A 25,268-nucleotide genomic window follows, 5' to 3' on the forward strand; every position below is an offset into this window, starting at 1 on the left:
CTGATTTTAGGTTAAACAGACACAGATGAGCTACAAGAACTGACCTTACAGGCAGCCTATCAGAGACTGTCAGTGTTACCATGGTTTTGGGTGTAGAATTTGAATCTGAAGCCTAAAGAAAAATGAACTCTTAGAAAACTACTTGGGAAGTCCAATTCAAATGCATGTCTGTTTTTGCAGATCAAAGATGAGAAATTTGACAAAGAAGAGAAAGTGTTCAAGAATATTGAAAAAGCTGTTCGCCAGTTAACAAAGAATGTCAGTGATCTCCTCCAGGCTTTGGTAAGTGCAAGAACAAAGACAAAGGCTAATCCTTTAAACCATTACATGCCTTCAGAAGAACAGTATTACCTTTATTCTTTTCTATAACCAAATATGATTTAACACCATTGTTTTTTACTATATTTTTTACACAAACTTCTATTTATTTAAAGCATGTAAATCAGACATAATAAAGGAAGGCTGCATTTCACTAACAGGCAACAATTCAAGGTTAAGGTTAAAGTCAAGGTTGTCATCAGCAACTGTGTACACGTTGTGAAATAAATAGACCTTGACACCAAAAGAGGTTTGGGGCAGCCACCCGTATACTTGATGCAGGCTGCAAAAATTAGGTTTTGGTTGCATAGAAGTGCACAGATTGAGTCCACAACAGAACTGATTGCAAAGAGGTGGTTGGGTTTCTTTTATGGATTGTCGGCAGAAGTTTTGTCATCTAGTGCAGGAACCAGAAGTGACATTCTTTGGGCCGGAACCGAAAGTGACGTCATCAGGGCGGGACCTGATGTGACGTCATGATTGCAGGACTGGACGTGATGTCATCAGAATCAGGGAGACTTTCCCATGTCTGGTCTGCAGAGATAAAAGAGAAAGGTTTACTGCACTCCGCCACCTCCTGGCCTGGTGTGGAATTACCTTCTTTTGGTCCTTTTAGCTGCCTCCTATGCACACGTGTGTGACAACGTACATTGTGAAATGAGGCAACGTATCTCCATGAGCTCTGGTGCAATATAGTAAGATGCAACAAGGTGCTAGGTGTGACAGAAACAAACAGTAAATAGCAGAAACTGGCTTGTTCATATACCAAGTGTGTGGTCATGAACAGAGGCAAAAGTTTGGTGAACTTTTTGGTCATAAACCGATTTGTACTTGTTCCGAGACGTTCGTGAACCGAGGTTCCACTGTACTTGAAATGAAATACAAAAATGCGCTAACTTTTATTTAGGTTCCCAAAAGTGTTAATGTAAGGCTAACTAATGCTAACTGATAGCTGAGATGTGCAGTACAAATTTCATTCATTTAAAACTCCTGTAACAGATAAACCTCAGGGTCCCGCAGCCATTAGAATCTATCTAACCTATGCCAACTACAGCCTACCTTGGTGGAAGTGAGTGTCCAGGATGTTTGTGGAATACAGTGATAGTCGGAGGTTCCATGTGGCACTGATAAAGCTAAATTATCAGTGATGATGATAACTACTCAATAGTTCTGTGTCTTTTCAAATGTCTCTGTTGTGATTGTGGGGACCGGAAGTACCCAAAACACAGTTCTTTATTAAAGTAAAAAATATTTAACACAAAATAATATTTAGGACAGGGATAGCTGGGAAGCAAAATCAAAACAATAAAGAGCCATAGTGCACACAATGAAACCTCCCACTCTTCTGTTCTATTTATTGTAATCCTGCTCACATTACCTCTGCCTTACCACAAGGAACCATTACCCAACTCATCTCCTGACTCCAAGCTGAACCGCCTTTTTTAAAGTATTTTCAGAAAATACTTTGAACCACTTCTGGCTCAAGGGGACCCCCTCCACAAAGTTCTGTGGCCCTTATTGCAGAGCTTCCTCTGGGCCAGGCCTCCCTGTATTCCTGAGGTCTACTCCATGTTAATGGGCCGATCACATTTTCTGTCCTGGCTCTCAGTCTTTCCATGAACTTTCTAATGGAATAAAGCCCCAAAGTTATCATTTTATGGGTATTTGGAAATAATAGTTTCTGCAAACAGATAGGAATTCCTATGCCATTGCCCTGAGCACTTTTTCTTCGTTTTGGATCTTTTCTTTTCTTAAAACCCTGGAGGAATATAGTTTCTTCAGCAGAACCACATTTTTTAGTGTCATGGATTCCCCTCCAGCACTTGTAAATTCCTCATTCCTTGCCCCCTTTAACCTCTAGCACTGCCTTGCCAGGCTGGGGCCCAGTCACACTTTCTTTTCTCTCTACACTTTTAAAATTCTCTACATTTTAGGCAAAAGTTTTGAGAATGACACAAATATTGGTTTTCACAAAGTTTGCTGCTTCTGTGTTTTTAGACCTTTTTGTCAGATGATTCTATGGTATACTAAAGTATAATTACAAGCATTTCATAAGTTTCAAAGGCCTTTATTGACATATGCAAAGAGTCAATTCAAGACCTCTGTAATTCACCCTGGGATGCTGCCAATCAAGTTCTGTGCCAAATCCTGACTGATGATAGCCCATTCTTGCATAATCAATGCTTGGAGTTTGTCAGAATTTGTGGGTTTTTGTTTGTCCTCCTGCCTCTTAAGGACTAACCACAAGTTCTCAATGTGATAAAGGTCTGTGGAGTTTCCTGGTCATGGACCCAAAATTGTGATGTTTTGTTCCCCGAGCCACTTAGTTATCACTTTTGCCTTATGGCACGGTGCTCCATCATGCTGGAAAAGGCATTGTTCATCACCAAATTCTTCTTGGATGGTCGGGAGAAGATATTTTGGTACCATTCTTTATTCATGGCCGTGTTCTTAGCCAAAAAGACAATCTTTTTTCCCCAATGCTCCAAACAATCGGAAAGGGGATTCATCAGAGAAAATGACTTTACTCCAGTCCTCAGCAGTCCAATCCCTGTACCTTTTATAGAATATGAGCATGTCCCTGATGTTTTTCTTGGAGAGAAGTGGCTTCTTTGCTGCCCTTCTTGACACAAGACCATCCTCCAAAACTCTTCACCTCACTGTGCGTGCAGATGCACTCATACCTGCCTGCTGCCATTTCTGAGCAAGCTCTGCACTAGTGGTGCCCCAATCCCACAGCCGAATCAGCTTTAGGAGACGGTCTTGGCACTTGCTGGACTTTCTTGGGCGCCCTGAAGCCTTCTTCACAGCAGCAGTGAAAATGGGTTTTTGGGGAGTAAATTCATTTTAATGGCAAAGATGGAGTTTACAATTAATTGCAATTCATCTGATCACTCTGGAGTATATGCAAATTGCCAATATAAATACTGAGGCAGCAAATTTTGTGAAGATTAATATTTGTGTCATTCTCAAAACTTTTGGCCACGACTGTAGATGTAGGCACTTCCAACAGAAATTTGAACAACTTCAGCTGAGTTGATGCAGTTTTATTAACAAAGCTATATTCTGAATACATAATATGTTTGATAAGTCCCTTCGTTCCAGTTAAATTGTTTCTAACACCAGGACTGGCTGTGTACAACACAGAAAACTGTAAATCACAGTTTGTCCTTCGCCAGAGCAGCTAACTAATTATCATTCAGCCCTGTGTTCATTTACTGAAAATTACCATTTTTTAAAAGAGGGTTTGGCAAAAACAATTTGTCAGTTCTGAACTAGATGCAAAATGTAATTTTGTGTGCGCTGAAAGAAATAACAAAAACAGTCATTTTGATCAACATTTTAACTGAAGATTAATTCTGCATCGACAGTGCTGATTGCAGATAAAGGAATGAGACTTTTATACATATGAACAAGCTGCAGTAAAGACTTGCAGCCATTGTAACACCAGCAGGTTGAAGACTGAGCCCTCACATATGAAGAAGGATCTTGTTTGACCCATTTATTGCACTTACTGCATTTATTTAATGTGATGTGGGAGACCTGTGACAAGACCCTGAAGGTTGCTGAGGGTTCTTTTGGTGTTATTGATGTTCTCAGAAGGAGGTTTTTCATCACACAAGGCACCCTGGATATCATCGAGAGGAGTCGCAGTGCACGGCTCAATGGCAACTCTGGTCTGTACCAGGAACTGAGAAGGATGGTTGCCAATGCTCTGAGGGCAGATAAAGAGGCGTTTGTTAGAGGAATCTGTGAGCAAGTGACACACCATCTGTGGTCTAGCAACCCATGTCCTGCTTACAGAGGAATGAAAGCATTACGCACATCTGAATCTGTTCCTTGGAAAGTCGCAATCAGGGCAGGTGATGGAATGTCCTTACGGATGACACTGCAGTTGTGACCCGCTGGGCTGGCTACTTTGAGCAGTTGTTCAAAGCTGATCCTCTGGCTAGGACATTGGATATCTCTGGGTCCACAGTCGTTGAGGCTGATCCTTCAATTAGCTGTGAACAACCCAGTCTCACTGAGATTGCACAGGTGGTGAAACAGCTGAGGGGGGGAAAGGCTGCAGGGATCTTTGGTATCCAGGGTGAACTTCTCCAGCCTGGTGGTAAAGCTGCCCTCATGGCATTGTAAGCAATCATTGCTTCCATTTGGGAGACTGGCATCATCCCAACTGGCTGGAAAATGGGACTTGTCATCCCTGTCTGGAAAGCCTGGATTGCAGCAACTACAGGGGGATAACACTGCTCTCGGTACCGGGTAAGGTCCTTGCTAGGTTCATCCTCAATAGGATCTGTGATCACTTGCCCACCTATCAGCAACCGGAAACAGTCTGGTTTTATGCCTAAGACGTATACCATTGACCGCATCCTGGCACTGAGGGTTCTCATGGAGTGCAAATGCAAATATCAGCAGAGTTTCTTTGCAGCCTTTGACAATTTTCATAAAGCGTTCGGCACAGTTGATTGGGCTACCCTCTGGGACATCCTGAGGGTTTGCGGCATCCCCTCGAGGTTGCTGGATATCATGGCCGGCCTGTACACTGGTACTGTGAGTGCTGTGCAGAGTGGAGGCAGGACCTCTGCGTTTTTCCCAGTTGATTCTGGGGTTCATCAGTGGTGTGTTCTTGCTCCTACTTTGTTCAATGCTTGTATGGACTGGGTGGAGATGATGATCACATGACTCCCCCATCCGCCTTAACTCTCCATCCCTCCACAAATACACAAACACAGTCTCTCAGATCCCAAATCTCCTTTATATGTATAGATACAGCCCAGTGCTGTTGATTTAGAGTAGATGTAGTAGTAGTTGATCTGTTTTAATTTGCAAAAAAGGATTGCATTTCATAATTATAATGAGTGGCTATCACTTTTTGCATAAAAAGGAGTTTTTTTTAGATTGTTTACTTTAAAGTTTTATAATACTTAGTGTATGTCAAATACGTATGAGACAATCAAATCTCGATAAATAAAGTACATTATATTCATTGTATGCAAAGTTGTGTTTATGTGAATATTTCTGAGGAAGGGAGTCCTTAGCTTTCATTAGATTCTTAAAGGGGTCCATGACTCAAAAAAAGTTAAGAATCACTGTCTTAGATGATGTTTTTCAGGGTGAATTCAGTTTACCTCTACTTAGTGGGCCCTGCATTTCCACATTGGCAGACATGAAACATTTTTCTACTGCCAGTGAGGCTCTCCATCCTGGAGGAGTCCTTTGAGTTTACATTGTGCCAGCTCAGTTTTGGCATTAACCCCGGTGACAGACTACTCCTCACTATAGTGTGAATCATTAAAAAAATGTTTTTGATTTCAATCACTTATCCTTGACACTCTCTTTTATCACAAGGTAGATATCCAAAGCTACTCAGTGACTGCTAAAGAAATCTGTAAATTCCCTAACAGTGACATGTAATTATGAAAATCATTCTCCCTCACTAACCAGGCATTGACATCACTTTTTTGTTTCATGACCTTGAGATGTTTAAAAAGAGTCCTTAACTGAATTCTTTTAATAATTAAGTGCTGATGTTAGGCACCTCAGTTTCTGAACTCCAGGTAGGTTCACATTTCTGAATTTTTCAAGGCAAAGGGTGAACCTAAGATAATGACACTAATGACACTTTTTACAGCCTGTTCATTTTAAGGGTCAGAGCCTGTTCCAGCAACACTGTACACAAGGTAAGAAGCAGTCCTGGACAAGGTGTCAGTCCATTGCCAGGCCCATTTATGCACACATCCACAAAGGGACCAATATGGTCTCACCAGTTTACCTAACCTTTGTATAATTGGGGGTATAGGAGGAACATGGACATGGTGAGAATCTACAAACTCTACAAGAAACAACAATCATTCACACAATGAGAACCAAAGATGCTGGATCCATGTGGTAGCTCTACTACCCTCTGCTACCCATTGTAATAATAGTGGACTAATAAAGAATATGAATTTGACAGTCAATTATAACGTAAATGTATTAAAATTTACTCAAAAATGTTTTCTTAATTTTATTATTTAGAAATGATTGCATTGTTTTTGATATTTCAGGAAGGAATTTCCACAGCAGCTCAAAATGACCAGCAGCTTCAAAGCATGCTGCTAGATCCTGACAAAAGCGAGAGTGAATGTCCTTTGGATACAAGGAATGGTAGCAATCCATATCTACATTTCGTAAGTAAAAAGTCTATAAACAGTTTACTTTGGTGGTATATGTATGATATAGCAGGTATTGTAGTGGACATGCACATGGCCCAGTGATACAGGCCTGATATTCTTGACACTGCAGTATTGTTCCTGGATATACAATATGTCACGTTTTCTTCTGACATGGACTTAGACCTATTCTAGGAATAATTGGCGTGTTGTGTAATATGTGAAGCTTACTGCTTTGTTATAGTAAGTGCAAAATATTAAGCTAGAAAGGCCTTATTACAGTTTTTCTCAGTTGCTTTGGTGCATTTCTCACAACAGACTTAACATTTGCATAACAGCGAGTTCATTCTTCAAAACACTTAGTGCAAATGGCAAAATATCATGGATGACCAGCAAGAACAGGTAACCTCTTCAAAATCCTTAATCCATGCCTCAAAAGCAAGTATTTACATCGCTGAATATGCCCGTGCCATCAAAATGCCAAGTCCATGAATCAGCGTCCACGGACATGACAGCCAAAATGTAAAGTCATGTTATCAATATAAAATTGGCACAATCTAAACATTTTCTGATACACAAAACATCTGAATGACAATTGGCAGGAAACATAAAAATACAAAACACCGATTGCGGGAGATTGATTCAAGAAGAATATTTAATTGATTGCACAGGTATATGGTGACATACCATCCACTGCATTTGGAGTCTAGCAAAAAAATGCATTTCAATACTTTATGCATAACATATGAAATGAAGGAAAAAAAATTACAACATCGAAAACAATATATACATACTGAAACTCTAAATGCTCTCTACAATTGCTGCTGATCCTGTATATTGGGCCCCATGACTAAAGGTTGTGGGATTTGAACGAGCAGTTTTGAGAACTGCAATTCTGTTGTGAGAAATGCACCAAAGCAACTAAGAAAAATTGTAAACACCAAAAACCATAAATTAACTCATGCAGGCTTGCAAAGTGTTTATTCCTACTCAGCAGAAGAATCTCTTCATCTATTATTAATGGAATGAAAGATCAAAATGAATGGCAAGGCCTTCACAACACAAATGTACTCAAATCTCTGTTTCAGTACCTACCCTGGCCTTTTGCATATCCACAAAATCTCAGTGTCACGATCTACAGTTTTGTTTGAATTTTTGATTTGTTGTAAATATTTTTTGTTTTGATTGTTTGAAATTCATTTTTGGTTATGTTTTACATTATTCATAGAGGACGACGTTCAAATTAGGTTCGCACTTCGAGAAATGACAGTGGATGTACCGGGTTCTTATTTAAGTGTGAGAGTTTGCGGTTGCTCCCCTTCTGAACTTTATGTCAAGTAAAGGGAAGATATCTCTTAATTTCTAAAGGAAAAAAAAAATTCTCGAAATTTTAAGTTTTGACTGCTTTGACTTTGTTTTGCACAAACGTTTCGTCTCTTCCATTTTGCATTTTTGCTTTCAGACCTAAATATTGCAAACCCCTGCCACTCAGTTCACTAAACAGTTCATGTTTTTCTTCTAAAGCATTTCTCACTTTCATATGGGGTCGCTACATTTGACCAGCCTCCTCCATTCTTGTCTGTTGTACACTTCCTTGCCTGATACCCCTATCTCCCTTACATCCTCCTTCATACAGTATATTCACTTCCTCTTTGGTCATCCACTTCTCCTCTGTCCCAAGCTCCTTATCCAAGAATCTTCTCTCCACATTGTTCACCTTTCTTCTGATGACATGCCCATAACACTTTACCCTTCTTTCCTGCTTTTTCTTTGGGTTCTTCACACACTTTAACTGGACCTGTGGCTCTCTCATTCCTCATCTTTTCAAGGTTTGTTACTCCACATCCATCTCAACATCCTCAGTTCTGTAAGATCTAGTTACTCTTCATCCACATTCTGAGCTGCTCAGGTTAGTGATCCATAGGACAATGATGATCTGGCTACTGTTTTATGCAATTTTCTCTTGCATTGATTCTTCAGTCACATAACACTCACAATAGTGTTTTTCAGTTTTTCAACCTGATTGCTTATTTCTAGATCTACAGTAGTTCTCTATCCTCTGTTATTGTTGATCCCTGGAGGTTAACTTCTCCATTTTGTTCTTGTCCCTTAAATCTTAGATGTTCTGTCTTTTAATTGATAATCTTAAGGCCTCAATCCTCCATTGTTCTTCTCCACTGCTCTAGTTTCATTTTCACAGTATTGATGCCAAATTGCACAATGTCATCTGAAAACATCATGCACCACGGGGACTGATCTACAATTCTCCTAGCAATAACATCAATAACTAGAGTAAAAGGATATGGGTTTAATGATGATCCTTGATGTAACCTAACCTTGACTGCAAACCCATCTGTTACTCCTACACTACTTTTTACTTGTGTGTAGGCACCCTCATACATCTCCTTAACTATCCCCAGATACTTCTCTGGTGCTCCCTTCTCACTAAACAATGAACATCCTTCATTTCTTTAAAATGTTTTTGTTACTGACACCTTGAAGCTTACCTGTCTCCTTCTCATTGCTTTTAAAAATATTACAATCTTTAACTTACATGAGCATCTATGTTAGCAGTGTACATCACAATACTAGACAGCAAACCACAATAATTACATTATGTGAAGAATGCCTGTGGTGGCCATTTTAGGTGTTTATAACATTTTGAAAATGATAGGACATCTCATAATACTGCAAACTCTTTAAGTGCATGTCCTAAGTTTTATTTTTTTCCGTTTATTATCTGGTGTAGTACATCTCTTGGTGTTTAGGACTGAAGGTTGGGGTCATGTGAGCAGAAAGAAGGCAAGTCTTACTAATTGCTCAAAATTTACAAACAGGCCTTTGAATTTAACATTCCACCTTTTGCAGGGTAACAGTACTGGAAAGTGGTATTGCAGAGTTACTAAAGAAAGAAATTTATAGATAGATAGATAGATAGATAGATAGATAGATAGATAGATAGATAGATAGATAGATAGATAGATAGATAGATAGATAGATAGATAGATAGATAGATAGATAGATAGATAGATAGCAGGGTTACATGATTTTCATCATTTGTTTTGTCATTTCTGTTAGTTGCTGTCCCTTTTCATAATTGTGGATTGCTCCTGTTGTAAAAGTAACCGCCTCTTAAAACAGAATTAGGAAGGCACATGACTGACTGCTGAGCCTTTACTACAGGACTTCCTGTTTCTGTTAAACTATTTTCCATCTTGATCTTCTTCTTCATACTACGTCTTCTTGGCTTCACTTTTGGCAACACATTTGTTATGGTAGCTACTACCAGTGCTTAGGAAATACCAGCATCCATCGTATTAGAGTTCCACGGAAAAGCATTTTCTTCGACTTTTATATGAAAAATGATTCATATCTTTTGTGACTTAGATTTGTTAGACTGTTTTGCTTTTCTTCTGTTTCATTCAGTTTGGGTTAGTGCCATGATTTCAGGCACTCTTTTTGCATTCACTTTACTGTAAGGATTTAGGTTAGCTTCATCATTGACCACCATCTTCACAGTTACCGTTCCATCCCGGACTCTGTGTGTGTTTTGGTTTGTCAGATTTTTTGTACATAATATGTCTAATATGTATTTAGTAGGATCATTTTTGTATGTGTTTTGTAGGGGTGATGAAACAAGGAAGAGTAATTTTCTTATGTGCTATTTAATAATTCACTGTACTGTATATCTAGCAGCACATTGTATTATTTATGCTTATCTTCTTCTTTTACAATACGTTCACATTTCACTTCTATATTTTCATTGCTGTCTTTGAACCGTCGACAGGCAAATAAGATCTGGAAACTTTTTGCAAGCACATTACAGTGTTGACTTAGTCTAGGTCTTACTTTTTCCAGGCCTCAGGCTTGCAAGTGTAGCAGACAGCCAAAGCATTTTGAGCCAGTTGTTATAAATAGATAGATATTATTTACTATTGGTAGCAGCAGAATCTGAGAAATGTATCAACGGCTGAATTGTTAAAATCACAGACCTATTTTTATTTCTAATACATTCCCTTCAACACAACAATGTGACACCTTACAAATCCAGACTCCTGGGTTCTCATTCTGGACCCATTGGTCGTCCATGTGGAGAGTTTTCCTATGTGCACTCTTGTTTACCTCTCACAGAAAGATTTGTGTGTTTAGTTGAGTGCCAGGTTTCCGTTCTCAACATCAGAATTTTTCTGGCTGTCACCTATAATGCAGTCCATCCATTATCTAAACCCACTTTTTCCATTACAGGCTGACTATCAGATATAGCCCTTTCCTGGAGGAATCTGATTCAAGGCTCGAAGCAACCCTGGAGAGCACACGCACACATATACACACACAAGCGTGCACACACGCACACACCCACGCATGTACACACACATGTATTCTCTTAGAGTTTCTAGTTAGCCTAACATGAAAATGTTTCATCCTTGTGGAGAAATCAAAACACCTTCCATTTTCTGATTCACTTCATCGAGGTTTAGGATCATGAGGAGCTACACAAGGAGAAAGCTGATCCTAACTGAGGTGCTGATCCATCTTATAGCATAACGATACATACTATCTAATTTGGAGTTACCAAATAACATGAGTGCCTTCCATCACAAGACACAGAATAGACCATCTATCATTTTTTAAGTCAACTATAAGTTGTTTTCGGATTATGGGGTGGAGGATACAGTTTAGCTCAGCATCATTGGATATTAGACAGGATAAGGTTGCCAGTTTATTACATACTGCACTCACACATACCAGTACACCCATACTTATCGGGCCAGTTAACTCAACTTGCCCAACTTTGGGGAATTCTGGGAAAATATTGGACCCCAGTGAATATCAACATTTCTTTGAAGTGCAGAATCTCTTTTTTTTGTTGCCTTTCTCTGCAGGCAATGCAGTTGCAAGCACTTGCTGTCTAGGCCGTCTCCAATTTTGCAGCCTATCAAAATTACCATCTTGTTGCCCTTGAAATCTGCTAAATGAATGTTTGTGAGCTGCCCATCACATTTACTGGCAGTCCTCTTGTTCTCTATGAAAGCTTCCATTCACACAGCCTTTCAAGCTCGCCTGTGATTATCTGCTTTTTTTCCTCACCTCAGTTCTTCCCATTCCCCGTGCAGACGCCTCCTAGTAATTAGGTTCACTGCTAAACCTAAAAGAAGCATCCTGTCTTCAAGAAGAGCCTTGCTCGAGTGCTTTAAGCAGCACAGCCTTCCATTTACCACTGAAGAATGTGAGACGTCGCAAATGCTTTACGCAGCAAAATGTGACAGATTGTTAAGGATGCCGATCCATCTGCTTCACTTGTTAAAATTGTGAGTGCAACATACATTGAGAGGTAGAGCTAAATCAGAATACGTAAAATTAAGTTGAAGTCAGGCAACTAGTGAAAAAATATAGTAAAACATGAGCATATCATTTTAGGGGCAAAAAAATACACCATTTCTCACTTTGAAAATCTTCTTAGTCTGAAGAGACAGAATACGCACCTTTGATGCCCACTGTGTTTGAAGTTCACATGACAAGGGGTTTTCTTCTATTTTTGAAGCCACTTTGAACCTAAGTATGAAAGAAGAGCAGGTCGGGCTGCACGAGATATTGGATTATGATTAATATGACAAAGTGCACCTGCGCATCCATTTTAATTGTAAACCCAAATGATAATCTGAAAGTGGAAACATGGGCTTTCAGTTCACTTTCTTATTAAGATGAATGAATTACAAACATATTTGATTTTAACCAAATGTATTTGCCACATTTCAGGAATTCACTTATTTGAAAGTTGTAAGGTCATTTTATAATAGCAGTCATAGAGGAAAATTACCCGTCTGCTTTTTTGTTAGCAGGCTTCTGCCAAACCATGCAGAGCGGTAAAGGAAGGGAGACATCAGAGGTGGAGGTTTGACAAGAGCGCTCTACACTGGGAGAGGAGATAACAAAAGAGGAAACTCAGTATGATACACAAAGCAGGCAAAACTCAAGCCTGCACATCTTTCCTACACATGGCACCTGGGCAGCATGCCGTCTCATTCTAGTACCCAAGATGCCCAGCAGTAAGCAAACAAACAGCCTTTATTTTATATCACAGTGTTTTACAGGTACACGTACATAGTGAACACTCGTTTTTTTACATTTAAAGTACTGGCAAGTGAAATTTCTTCCGCAGGGGCACACATTGAATCACAGCTGGGGGAAAGAACTGACAATTTTGTGGTTTCAGAGCCCAATTCCTTAGCACTACAACACAGCAGCAAGTGAATCATTTTACAAATAACAAAACGATGTGATTCACTTTTCATGGTGTGCAAAGTGGCACATTTATCACTAGCCATTGAATTCAAGCCTCAGTTTTTATATTTTCCTCATGACTTCATGGGGCCTTCTTCAACTCATGACTTCAACTCAAAGATTTGCACTTTTTTGACACTAACTTGGCCCGACGTTTGAACCCTGTCTAGGACTGGTTGCTGCTGCAAAAAAAATCAGAACTTGAAAGTTTTTTTGAAAAGATGAGCACATTTTTGAACAAATGTTCACATGGCACTTGTTGCTTCAAAAGAGCACTAGCACCCCCAGTGGCTGTTACTTGAAAAGAGCACTAGCACCCCCCCAGTGTTGGCTAACCTGCACAGACGTTGGTTTAATTTTTAACTGATGACAGGCAGTTAAGGCTTTGGACGTCTAACCCTCAGGTTGTGGGTTCAAATACCACTACTGACATTGTGTGACCATAAGAAAGTTACTTGACCTGCCTCTGCTCCATCTGGAAAACCAAAGGAAATGTAAGGCATCAGCCAAATAAGAAAATGTTAATGATTAGAGCACAGCACAAAGATTAAGCAGAGCACAAAGGCATCATGACAGGTTGATCCTGAAAGGTGTGCCTCATGTTCAGAACTTTTGAATAGCATTTCTAGCGGTGCTGATTACGAGGGCAAAATACATGGTCCCCTCTGTAAGAGCAGAAGATGGGCCATCAAAAATAAAGAGACCATTCATTTGAAATCTGCCCACCTCTCTGCTAATATTAGAAAATATTCAAATAAATCTTTAGTTTTGGAGACCAAATTATATTAAACTTGTGCTGTGCATAGCCAATTTATTGCAGTTCAAGGTGGAACTACTGTGTAGCGGCCAACAGATTTCCCAAAAGATGAATGGGGCTGCCTGATTGACAGCAGCCTGTACATGGAGTGCTGCAGTCCACAAGCTTTGGGCTACATTGTGCAAGCCTGGGAAGACTGAAAAATGCAGTCCGAGACATTCAGAGAGGAGATTAAATATCAGCCCCTTGCACAAGATAGAGGCTGGTGGATCATAAAGAAAGTGTGTGACAGTATGAGAGACAATCGGACACTCGGTTATGAGGTGTTTTCATGGCCTATAACAGTGGGAAAGTGTGGCGAGGGACTTTAAACTTCACGATGTTCAGAGGAAAGATGTGTTTTTATTAAATAAATGTGTCCATTGTTGGGAATAACTGCAATTTGGTGTGTTGTGACAGTCATTCTTTATTGGTGTTAGTTACGGTAGTAATGCTGAAACATCTTGAGACTCCAGTGTTTTTATTTATTTATATTTTTATTTCTACTTGTGGCTGGGGCTGACAGATCGCTTGGCAAATCTTTTTTTAATAGGCTGGTGGTTATCTGCACTGGGAAGAGATGGGCAGAGAAATTTTTTTGTTGAGCTCGCTGCACTGCTCGAATCACCTGACGTGATCAGCTCTGTTGATGACACTGGTAGCGTTTCACCAGCTCCTTCTTCCACTGATGATTTAAAAAGAGATGTCATCTTTGGTACAGTTTGGGAAAGGTTCATTGTTTTGGGCACCGCTTAGATATTTCCTTTTTCTAATCATAATATAATTTATTATATTTTTGATGCTGTACTACAAAAAGGCCTAAGGCCAACACTCTCTAAAATCCTGTGGCCAACAAATCACATAAAGAGACTGCCAAAACACCTAACCCAAATAAAAATAAACCTTAAATATTTAATACCATGAAAAAAATCTAACAAGGCAACACAATCTACAAATTAAAAAATGATTAAAAAAGATCCCCAGAGATACACAATACAAAAATACTCATACATTCAAAAGCAAAATTGTTTAATGAAAGAATTCATAATACCAAACTTAAATACTGAAAGCAAAACAATAAACAGTAATTCATCCATCCATCCATTTCCTAACCCGCTGAATCCGAATACAGGGTCACAGGGGTCCGCTGGAGCCAATCCCAGCCAACACAGGGCACAAGGCAGGAACCAATCCTGGGCAGGGTGCCAACCCACTGCAGGACACACACAAACACACCCACACACCAATCACACACTAGGGCCAATTCAGAATCGCCAATCCACCTAACCTGCATGTCTTTGGATTGTGGGAAACAGTAATTCAGTAATTGCCAAAACAATTCAACCAGAATAAAGCATTGTAATCAAGAAATTCCCAAATGAAAAGGGTCAAAAGACCAATGTAGTTGAAAAACAAGGAAATAGCAAGGTGAGTAGCAAATAGCACTAGCAAGGTAATGGTAAGCTAATGCCTCAGCCAGGAGCCAAGATACGTGAAGTATCTGAGCTCTTTTAGGTTACACCTGAAAGCTCTAAGTAGACACTAGTGGGGAAAAAGGAGCCAAGACAAAATAATAAGTAAAACAAAAATGTAAGCAGAGAATTAACAAGGAAGTAAAATTAAAAAGAAATACTAAAATAAAGAGAGAATTCTAACATAGTATTATGAGAGGCTTTCTTTTGGTTTCTTAGCTGGAAACCTTGGTGTTGTGAACATTCAGGAAGGCAGTGTATTCTAGTAGTTACTTTATAGTTAAAAACAAGACCTGGAGACAGAGGTTGAGATGAGGAACTGGACAATTTGTAATCTGTTAAGAGTGTGTGTAATAAAGCTCAAAGAAGGCAGAAAAAGGTTTGGGGAACCACCCCCTATATTGTACAGCATGCAAATCAAAATTACTCATGTGTTCAAAAAATGGCTGGTTCCATGTCCTAAAAGGGGACAATTAAAGAAACAAGGAGTTGGGCTTTTATAATAGCCAGGGAAGAAGACGTGGGGTCCAATAATTGCAGCTGGATGTGACCTCGGTAGGGGGCGTGGTCATGCAAGGGAAGCAGGAAGTACTTTATGTTGGTTTCCCTTTGGGGGATCTGTAGGAGAAGGAGAGGAAAGATTAGCGCACTTCAAAAAAAGCCGCTCTTGTTTTCCGCCCTCAGTTAAGCCCTTAGCCTGCCTCCCAAGCGCACGTGTGTGACAGCGTGGGAATCAGGGAATTAGAAAAAGCCAATCAATGAAACTGAGGATACAAAACTGAAAGCATAGTCAAATAAAACAGCAAAAGACCTTAATACAAATTAGAATTCCTTCCTTTAACTATTGCTATCGTTCTTTGTTAATATTAGGAAGCCAGTTCCTGCTGGATCTAAAATGGGAATAATTTAGAGTTACCACACAGCCATAAAAGCAGAGATGATGTAGTTACGATTGTGAAAGATTATTCATTCTCCACTCAGTTCTATTAAATTCTGCAAATGTTTAAGCACACACATTACACCACATCATCCAAATCCTCAATAGTCACTTAAACATAAGCAGATATTCCTTTGCTTCATTGGCTTGTTGCAGTCTTTGCATAGGACAAAACTTAAGTTCACATCTCAGCCAAGCAATTTGCTAAATTCATATCATATGTGGAAATGTGGTGTGACAGGTAGGAGACACTACAGAGCTCCAAAGCCTGGATACAACTGACACACAGACAGTCACGGGTTGAAAATAGATGTTTTTGTTATAAAAATACCTCACAAAAGGTTTCTCTCAGGTTACACAAGCGCAAGTAGAAACAATATTCTTTCTTTCTTCCTTCCATCTCTTCTCTTTCCATCCACGTCACTCCAGTGAGTATTGTCCTGCTTCCTCCTTACTCTGACTGTCCAGTGGAGGCTGGACAGCTTCCTTTTATGTCATAGCCCAAAGGAACCACTTCCGGGTAAGGCAGAAGTCCCAAAAAGTAGGGAACATGAATCCATGAAGCACCCCCTGGTGGCAAACTTAGGACCCAGCAGGGCTGACTCCCTGCACTATAACTCCCATCATGCTCTGCAGGGTGCCACATGGTTACCACAGTCCTGGAAAGTTACCATCTAGCAGATAGGAGATAAAAATATAGAAAATTAGGATCTTTGCTCTACTGCTCCCTTATTTTGTCCTTCTGTACAGGTAAGGATTCCATACTCATCCCAGGATGCCAGATAATCCTGCTTGGCACTTACAGTGGTGTTAATGAACATTAATTTTATCCACTGTGAGCACTAGGGAGCTGCAACATCAGATTTTACTAGTAAAAAGTAGGAATTAAAAACTTACTTGAAAGTGAATACTTATGTTTTACCAAATAAATACATTTTTATTGCTTGAAATTATTTTAATGATGCATTTGTCAGAAATCAGGTTGCTTTTTCAAAAGAAAATCCAACTGTATCAATTACTTATGAAATCAGAAGCTGTATTAGGTTATCTACTGTATCTGTGCAACTGTGGCATCTGCTAACAGTATCCTGAACTGAAAACATATGCGTCTCCAGATATGACTTAATGCACTTTAAATTAATCAAATAGCAACACTGAAAAGTATTTGTTTAGGGCAGTGAAGAGACTGACCTTGTCCATTTCAGTGGGTACACAAAACAGACACTTGGCATAAAATTTTTACATACATTTTAGAAAATGTTAAATGTTTAACAATTTCAATCAGATAAGATAGGCATTCTCATCAAGCAGCAATCAGGTGACTGTGTTAAAGTTTGTATGAGGACAGTCTGTCTATATAAAGACATTATTGAGATAAACCTGTGGCAAGGCTGCAGGGAGGACTTCAATTCCCAGTAGTCAGCAAGAGTGCACAGGAGTAGTCGAGTGGAAGCACACAGATTAAGCGAAACAGCATTCAGCAGGAGCTATGGATTAGTGCAGCACTCTTTCACATCCAACATCTCAGTGTGTGTATGTGTCACAGAAAGTGGAGGTTTTGCTTGAATGCAAGGTGGATTGGCTTTTGTGTGCAGTGTGCCTATCTGTGTATGATGCAGTTTGTAGACTTAAGATATGCATATCCTAAGTAATATCTTTCCCCATAGCTGATTTATTGTATTTGCTTTAATATCACAGCCAACAATTCTTCCTAGGGTTTTTTTCTGTTGCAAAAAGGATTAGACTTGACACAATCAAAAAAGGTTTGGGGCAGCCATCCATATAATTTCCCTGGCCGCAAAAGGCTTTTTAAAGGAACTGAGATGTCCACAAGACTGAGTCCAAAACAGAACTGGTGAGGGCTTGCAAAAATGGCAGCTTTAAGGGATCAGACCAGAAGTGGTGTGTAAGAACCGAAAGTGATGTAGGGGAGCTGGAAGTGATGTTCTTCTGACGTCAGTCTGTGCGCCGGAAGTGACCGTTCTTCTGGGTGCTGGAACCGGAAGTGACCTTCTTCTGTACGCCAGAACCGGAAGTAACATTCTTCTGGGTGCCGGAACCGGACATGATTTCATGCTGGGTGCCGGAAGTGGCATCATCAGGTCTGAATCAGACAGGTTTTCCCACGGCTGGTCTGTAGAGATAACAGGAGAAGGTTTAGTGCATCACGCCACCCCCTGCCTAGTGTGGAATTACCTTTGCTTGTTCCATACAACGTCCTCCTACTCGCACATGTGTGATATCGTCCTATTTTTTAATGTGCAATAAGTAAAATCAGTGGCTACAGGTCATATTAATGGGATGACTGACCACACTGAAGCCGCCCGATTTTGTATATAAGGTTTGCATGTTCTTGCTGAACAAAACCCCATAGATACTAAACAGTGAGAACATACAAACTGCACACTCACTTTGATGGAAGTAACAACACAAACTACCATGTCACTTGTATGATTACTAAAACAAATGTTCTTTTTCCTTCTTCTGTTCACAGAAAAACAAGCTGGAGCATCTGGTTTTAAAACCCCTGTCAACGCTGCAGTTCATGTTTGTAGCCCCTCAGAAGCTCATTCAGAAGCGCTATGACAAACTGCTTGACTATGACAGCAGCCGAGAGCGGTCCTCAGATGAACTGGAGCTAGCCCGCAGAGACTATGAGGCACTTAATGCTCAGCTTGTAGAGGGGCTGCAGGTGTTTAACCCAGCCTCCAAAAAAATATTAACCAACTGTATTTATTTCATCGTTGCCCTCTTCCAGGATCTCATGAATTCCACACATCGGAAATTTCCTTCAATACAACATTTGTCAGTAAGTATTACGTTAATGAAATTCATGCTGTGTAACATCTGTTTGCTCTTCCATAGGGCTTGTCAAAATCTAAAGGCTGACAGTCCCAGTTGCACCCTAGGGGTCAGTGTCATAGCAATTCTAATCTCGAGTGCCTTCCATTACTTCAAGTCTTTTTATTTTGTAAGTGATGACCGTTTTATTACATTCTTACAGCAAAAGGAACAAAAAAATATCTCACTATTCCAACATACAGCAGCTCACATGAGGAGTTGTGCTAACATAGATCTGTATGGTTATAATGTGGTAATTCATTGTAGGAAAACTATAAATTGTAATTGTAATTAGCTGGCACATTTCATTTCAAAAACTGAAAATTTTCAAAGACTTAATATACTCAGCATGCAACACAGTTATCTCAAGTCATGGGAATAAGATGCTGTGCAAGTACAAAAAAGGCCCAAAAAATAAGTTTTGTCTTTCTCATAACAATTTAAAAATTTCCATGCTTTCATAAATCATGTAAATGTTGCATTGCATTCAGTAAATGGCAACTCAGGTCAATATGGTCTCTGCTAAAGCCTAACCTAGCTGTGAATAGTAATGAACCAGCAATCACCATTCTTGGTCCCCTTTTCGATTCCTGCAGCCTTTGCACATTCACCCCGCGCCATTAGAAATCTTTTTATGTTGTTTGGTGATCCTAAATTATGGATGAACATGACTGCATTCTGTGACGTACCCATGCTCTGCCCAGAGTAATTCTTGTCTTGCAGCCAATTCTGTTTTGATAACTTTCATCTCTTTGGGTCTCTGGCAAGAAATAATTGGTGAAGAGAAAGGAAAAAAAAACATTTTTTTGGAAAATGACCATTCTGTTCAGAGTCATTCTATTAAAGCCTACCTGGCAGTATAGGGTGAAAAGACATGAAACAGTCATGAATGGAATGCCAGAACCTCACAAGACCACCTCCAACACAAGCAAACACACGTGGTCAATAACTGAACATGGGATCAAACCTGAGTGTCACCGTGTTTGACAGAGCCAGTGCATGGGGTGAGGCGACAAGGTCATCGCCTTAGGTGGCTCTTTCGTCACAGCGGTATTTTTATGTAACTTTTTTTTAACATTACGAAATAATATACAAATATTATGTATAATCCTTAAGAATTCTATACTAATGCAATGCTAAATTTATATACTACCTGTAAAAATAGTGAGAAACATTTTTTAATTTAATAGTTACAAATTTCACATAGTGTAGTTGACAAGGCCTCATCACACAGTGAGAATCAAAATGACACATACGCATTTTGAAGGCACATGTCAGTACATGGCCTTTATTTTCCTGATTTTTCTTATTTTAGACAAAAGTTGCAATGGTAATAATGAGTTGAGAATTCTATACTGGCTATGTTGCTAGAACATACTGAGGCTACATTCAGATTGGGGCGGCACGGTGGTGCAGTAGTAGCACTGCTGCCTCGCAGTAAGGAGACCTGGGTTCGCTTCCCGGGTCCTCCCTGCATGGAGTTTGCATGTTCTCCCCGTGTCTGCATGGGTTTCCTCCCACAATCCAAAAACATGCAGGTTAGGTGCATTGGCGATCCTAAGTTTGTGTATGTGTGCCCTGCGTTGGGCTGGTGCCCTGCCCGTGGTTTGTTTCCTGCCTTGCGCCCTGTGTTGGCTGGGATTGCCTCCAGCAGACCCCCGTGACCCTGTAGTTAAAATATAGCGGGTTGGATAATGGATGGACATTCAGATTGCAGATAAAATTACCTAAATTTCATTTTTTTTGGTTTACATGCGATTATTTTTGTGTGACTGTTCAAATTATTTTTGCAAATGGTCCAAATCCGATAGGACTGTATTCCAATGTAAATCCTGAATCTACAAAATTATTAAAACATGAACTCATCAGAAATAATAAACAAATATGAATACCAGCTACCTGCTGACTTCAAATTCTTTACAGTGCAGGATGTCTGCAGATTAGTCAATTCATGACTGCAAGTGCTCAGAGATGCTTTGAGTGGAATGATCACTGCTGAATCTGTCTGTAAGACTCTCTCAGGAAAAAAATATGTTTAAGTGTTTGAGGCATAGCATTGCAGAAGCGTACAGCAATTGGAATGTACTGCCAGGTTTTCTTTCCTTTCTTACAATTCACATTTGTTTAAAAAGATAAAATCTGCATCACATGAATGAAAAATATGTAATTTTTGAATGACAGCATAAGCAAAATATTGTTCAAGGTGCATATCTATTTAACCCACCAGGAAAAGTGATGGTGACAGCACAATTGTCCTTTTTACTATGCAGACCCATAACCTATAAGGATATAGAAAACATTTTAAACTGTCTAGCCTAACATAATCACAAAATTCAATGAAATTGACATATAATTATTATCCTTTAACATTTATGCAAGATTTCTAGTTACTTTATCCTTGCTAATGTATGAAAATTATGTTATATCACCATCCAATCAATGCACAGTGTCAGTTTTCCCAGCGACACTCAGAATTTGGAGAACTTTTTTATCATGCCAGGAGTGAATGTAGAAGAGTAATGTCAAACAACACAGCATGGTATCCGAAGAGTTTTAATGCAAGTTCTAATGCAAGCCCATTTCCCCTGGGAACAAATAAAGATCTATCTATCTATCTATCTATCTATCTATCTATCTATCTATCTATCTATCTATCTATCTGTCTGTCTGTCTGTCTGTCTGTCAATTTGAGAGATGCTTATATTTTTTTATTAAATCAGCCTTCAGCCAGGCAGTCAAAGTCTACAGCTGCAGTCCTGTTGCCGTGTTTGTTTAATTGTACTTTTAACTTTACTATGCCAGTTTGAGTTTTATTATTATTATTATTATTATTATTATTATTATTATTATGTAATAGTAGTAGTAGCAGCGTATCATTTTTCCCCCTCCACCCAGTGTTTATGATGGGTCAGTGCACATGCATATCACATTGTCCTGTATATGTATTGATTATGTCATTTTGTGAAATTGTAATTTCTGCTTTCTGATTAAGCTGTCAGTCATAATGTTTGTTAAAAGTCTCTTAAGTTTGAAAGGGCAGGTGCCTTTTAGCTTTTAGGACAAAGTTTGAAACAACCAAGGTATTCAGAGAAGCATGTCAGAGGAGTTATACAACCGAGTTTCTTTTTGCATTAAGGTTCATATAATGCATTTGTATTTTGTGTTTAATAATTTTAAAGCTAATCCTTTTAATTGTTTCACAATTATTTCTAAAAATAATATTTATTTTTAAAATTGTTTTGTCTGATGTTCAGAGAATGCAATCATGTAGTGCTTAGTCAGGATATATAGTGCCAAAATCAGTATGGGTAGCAGAAATGTACCTTGCCTCAGGTGACATTGTTTATCACACCAGCCCAGAGTGCACCACCATGTCATTTGTTTTACGAACTTTAACAACATACTGTATTTTATTGTTGCAAACCTATACATTCCCATCAAATACAGATATATAAGCAGGTATGAATGATTATTTTACGTCAGGGTGAAAGTGGTAACATTTTAGATGGTAAGCTAAATTAACCATTAAAATGTGTTTGTTTAAAATTGTTTTTATAAAACTAAGGAATGATGTGTCCCGTAGACACAAAACACTTGTTTTCCATTTCTTACTGAATATTCTCACATCTTCACAACTTAGAGTGTGTTACACTGCAAGCTAATGTGAATAACTAGTCACCTTCCACATCCAAATGTGCCTCTTATCACATCAGTTGTCCCAATGATTAGGGTTTATGCTCCTTCAGTGCGAGAGTCTCCCATATGAGAGAAGTTTCCTTCCTTGGTGCTTTTGGCTATAACTGCCATTTAGTACACATACAAAAAAATCAGACAAATTTACAACGATGGATGAGGCTTTTAATTGTGATGCAGTAATTGATGTCTGCCTGCATCATACTACATTCTCTTCAAGCTGTAAATCAAAAGCCTAAGCACCAATGCACACGTCTGGAGTAGTTAAAGAGCCAAGTAAGAATGACCTGATGATCTAATCCCCATGGTAATATACTAACATTGAAATATTGTTTTATTTTTTTTGTTTGTTTTTTTTTGCATTTTATTTTTTTTTTATTAAAATGAAATAACATTCCATACCAGCAAGTGAAGTTTATCAATTACAAACCAACCCCTATCCTTGAGAAAGAGAGCAAGGCCAGCAGAATCAAACTTTAAACTAGTAAAAGTAAGCAAAAAGATATATTAATGAATGAATAAAAAATAATCGAATAGGAAAGAGGGGAGAGAATCTGCTTCCTCAGTGTTTTAAAAGCTTATTCTAAAATGTTATTGATTCTGCACAGATACTCTAAATGTGAATTTTTCCAGTTTCAAATAGTATATAACATCAGTTACCCACTGACTCAGAATAGGAGAGTTAGGATTCTTCCAGTTGAGCAAGATAAGTCTACGTGCCAATAGTGTAGTAAAGGCAACTACAGTTTGTTTGTCCTTCTCCACTATTGCTTTATTTCAGAGTGGGAATGTGGTGGTGCAAACTTTTTCCTACTTTTGATTCCCAGTTCTGCGCATGGATGCCCCCCCAAACCCACTGCCCTCATGGGTTTCCTTTAAGTATTGCACATTTTCCTATTCATGCATTTTAGGTGAATTGGAGACACTAAAGTGGTCTGGAAGTGGGTCACCCACCCTGGGTTTGTAGGTCTTGTTCATCATGGGGATCTTAAAATTAATGTATGAACAACATGTTGGGAGGCATATGACATACACTCTGCTTGTCACTGATGTTTCTTAACTAAAAAATAAAAAACTCGCAACCTTAATGTCCAACTTCCTGAGTTTAACATTTTTGAACTCTTGGTTGCTTTATTTTTCATGTTTGATAATCGCAGTTCTTCTGACGCACCAAATCTGTTTCTACTATTTGATATTATTTTCCCTGGCTGTTCAAGCTTACTATCACATTCTTCCAGTCATTTTGTCCTCTTTGACTGTATATGGTTCAATTTAATATAATGACAAATTCTTACTTTCAGCTACAATATATAGCTGCAATTATATTGTCTGCTCTCTCATAAGCTGTTCTTCTGGAAGATAAAGAAGTTATTATTTAAATAAAATATCAAACAGATAAAAAATAAAGTGAAATGTTAGTTTAAAGATAAACATAATGTGAAAGTTACGTCTTTAAAGTTGCTTACATCTCTACACCCTTCTGCTTTGCTAAGTCATCACTTTATAGAGATATCGTGATTAATGAAGTTTCACTGTTTGGAGTCCTGAGAGCCATAACTTAAATGAATGGCCTCATTTCTTTGTTGCCATCCTCGTAAATGATGTCTTATTTAAGCAAAATAAAGATTTTTTTTTTCCATTTTCCAGGCGCCCTTATCAAACATCTCTGAAGTACAAAACAGCATTATGGAAGAACTTAATAACCTGCTATTTGTGAAGGAAAATGCTCCAAAGTTAATTGAGCGGAAGCTGAGTTTTGATAAACCTAAAAGACCTGCGGTAAGTGCTGGATAGCTCTGATTTTGATAACGCCATAATTGACTTTATAAGCATGTGATTAAATCAAAGCACAGTGTTCACTGGCAGAGGCTGTTCACTAAACGTATACTTGGCTCTCGAAATATCTGAAACGTACAAAAACCCTAGTGTGCCCATATTCATATTCCATAACAGCCGTGTGAATGGCCATTTGAGGATTATGGGTAGGTTTCTGCACAGATCAGGCATCAAAGAATAAACCATTACCTTTAAGCGAGTTGTGAGAGAAAGCCAGGACTGAGCAGACATCTTTGAACAAGCTTCTACAAATTAACAAAGGGGATTAAGGTTTACCAAGTACACCATTGTATTTTCTAATCATATGCCAGGGATTTCTCCTTTATCTTAGCTTTAAATCATTCGCAGCAGATGGGCTTTCCCAGAAATTTCCACTGCAAAGCTACAGTAGTCAATGTCAAGGTGTCAATGTAAATTTTAAATTCAGCCTCTTTAAAAAGGTACGCTGGCAATACACGTGAAACAATTTTTTTTCCTCCATGGGAATTTGATTTCAGATACAACATATTCTAAAAGGTTTTGTACATTTTTTGAGAGTGGGAAAGGATCTATTTTTGGGGTCCCAATAGGTACCAAGTGGGGTTGGTTGAAATGAAGAGATAAAGGGCCAAGATCCTCACACAGGCATGGCACAGGGCCTTATGGTATTGCTGATGTATGAGTGGCAGAAAGCTTTGCTAATGGACAGATACTCAAATGTAAACTATAGACCCCTCATGAGAGACACCCAATAAATAAATAGACTGGGAACAGAGGCAGACTATTCATTTACTAAAGTCATACTTGTGGTTCCAGCTGTATTGTATATGAGTAACACATCATCCATTTTCTGAAGACACTTTGATCATTACAGGGTGGTGAGGAATTCATGTCCAATATGGTGGCATAGAACACAAGGCACGATCTTTCCCCACACTTACGGATACCTATAAACCAAT

The 25,268-nt window shown here is 39.0% G+C and overlaps 1 protein-coding gene across 2 annotated transcripts in view; it reads left to right on the forward strand.

Annotated features, from left to right (window-relative positions):
* Positions 1-25,268, forward strand: part of arhgef38 (Rho guanine nucleotide exchange factor (GEF) 38) — a 112,992-nt gene that overhangs the window by 61,476 nt on the left and 26,248 nt on the right. For both annotated transcript variants that reach the window (XM_039759192.1, XM_039759193.1), the window contains exons 8-11: positions 181-282; positions 6,369-6,491; positions 18,455-18,769; positions 24,142-24,273. In XM_039759192.1, the coding sequence (XP_039615126.1) occupies positions 181-282; positions 6,369-6,491; positions 18,455-18,769; positions 24,142-24,273 (672 nt within the window). The remainder of the gene's footprint in view (positions 1-180; positions 283-6,368; positions 6,492-18,454; positions 18,770-24,141; positions 24,274-25,268) is intronic.

This window comes from Polypterus senegalus, chromosome 7 (assembly GCF_016835505.1).
Source record: "Polypterus senegalus isolate Bchr_013 chromosome 7, ASM1683550v1, whole genome shotgun sequence".
Lineage (NCBI taxonomy): Eukaryota > Metazoa > Chordata > Cladistia > Polypteriformes > Polypteridae > Polypterus > Polypterus senegalus.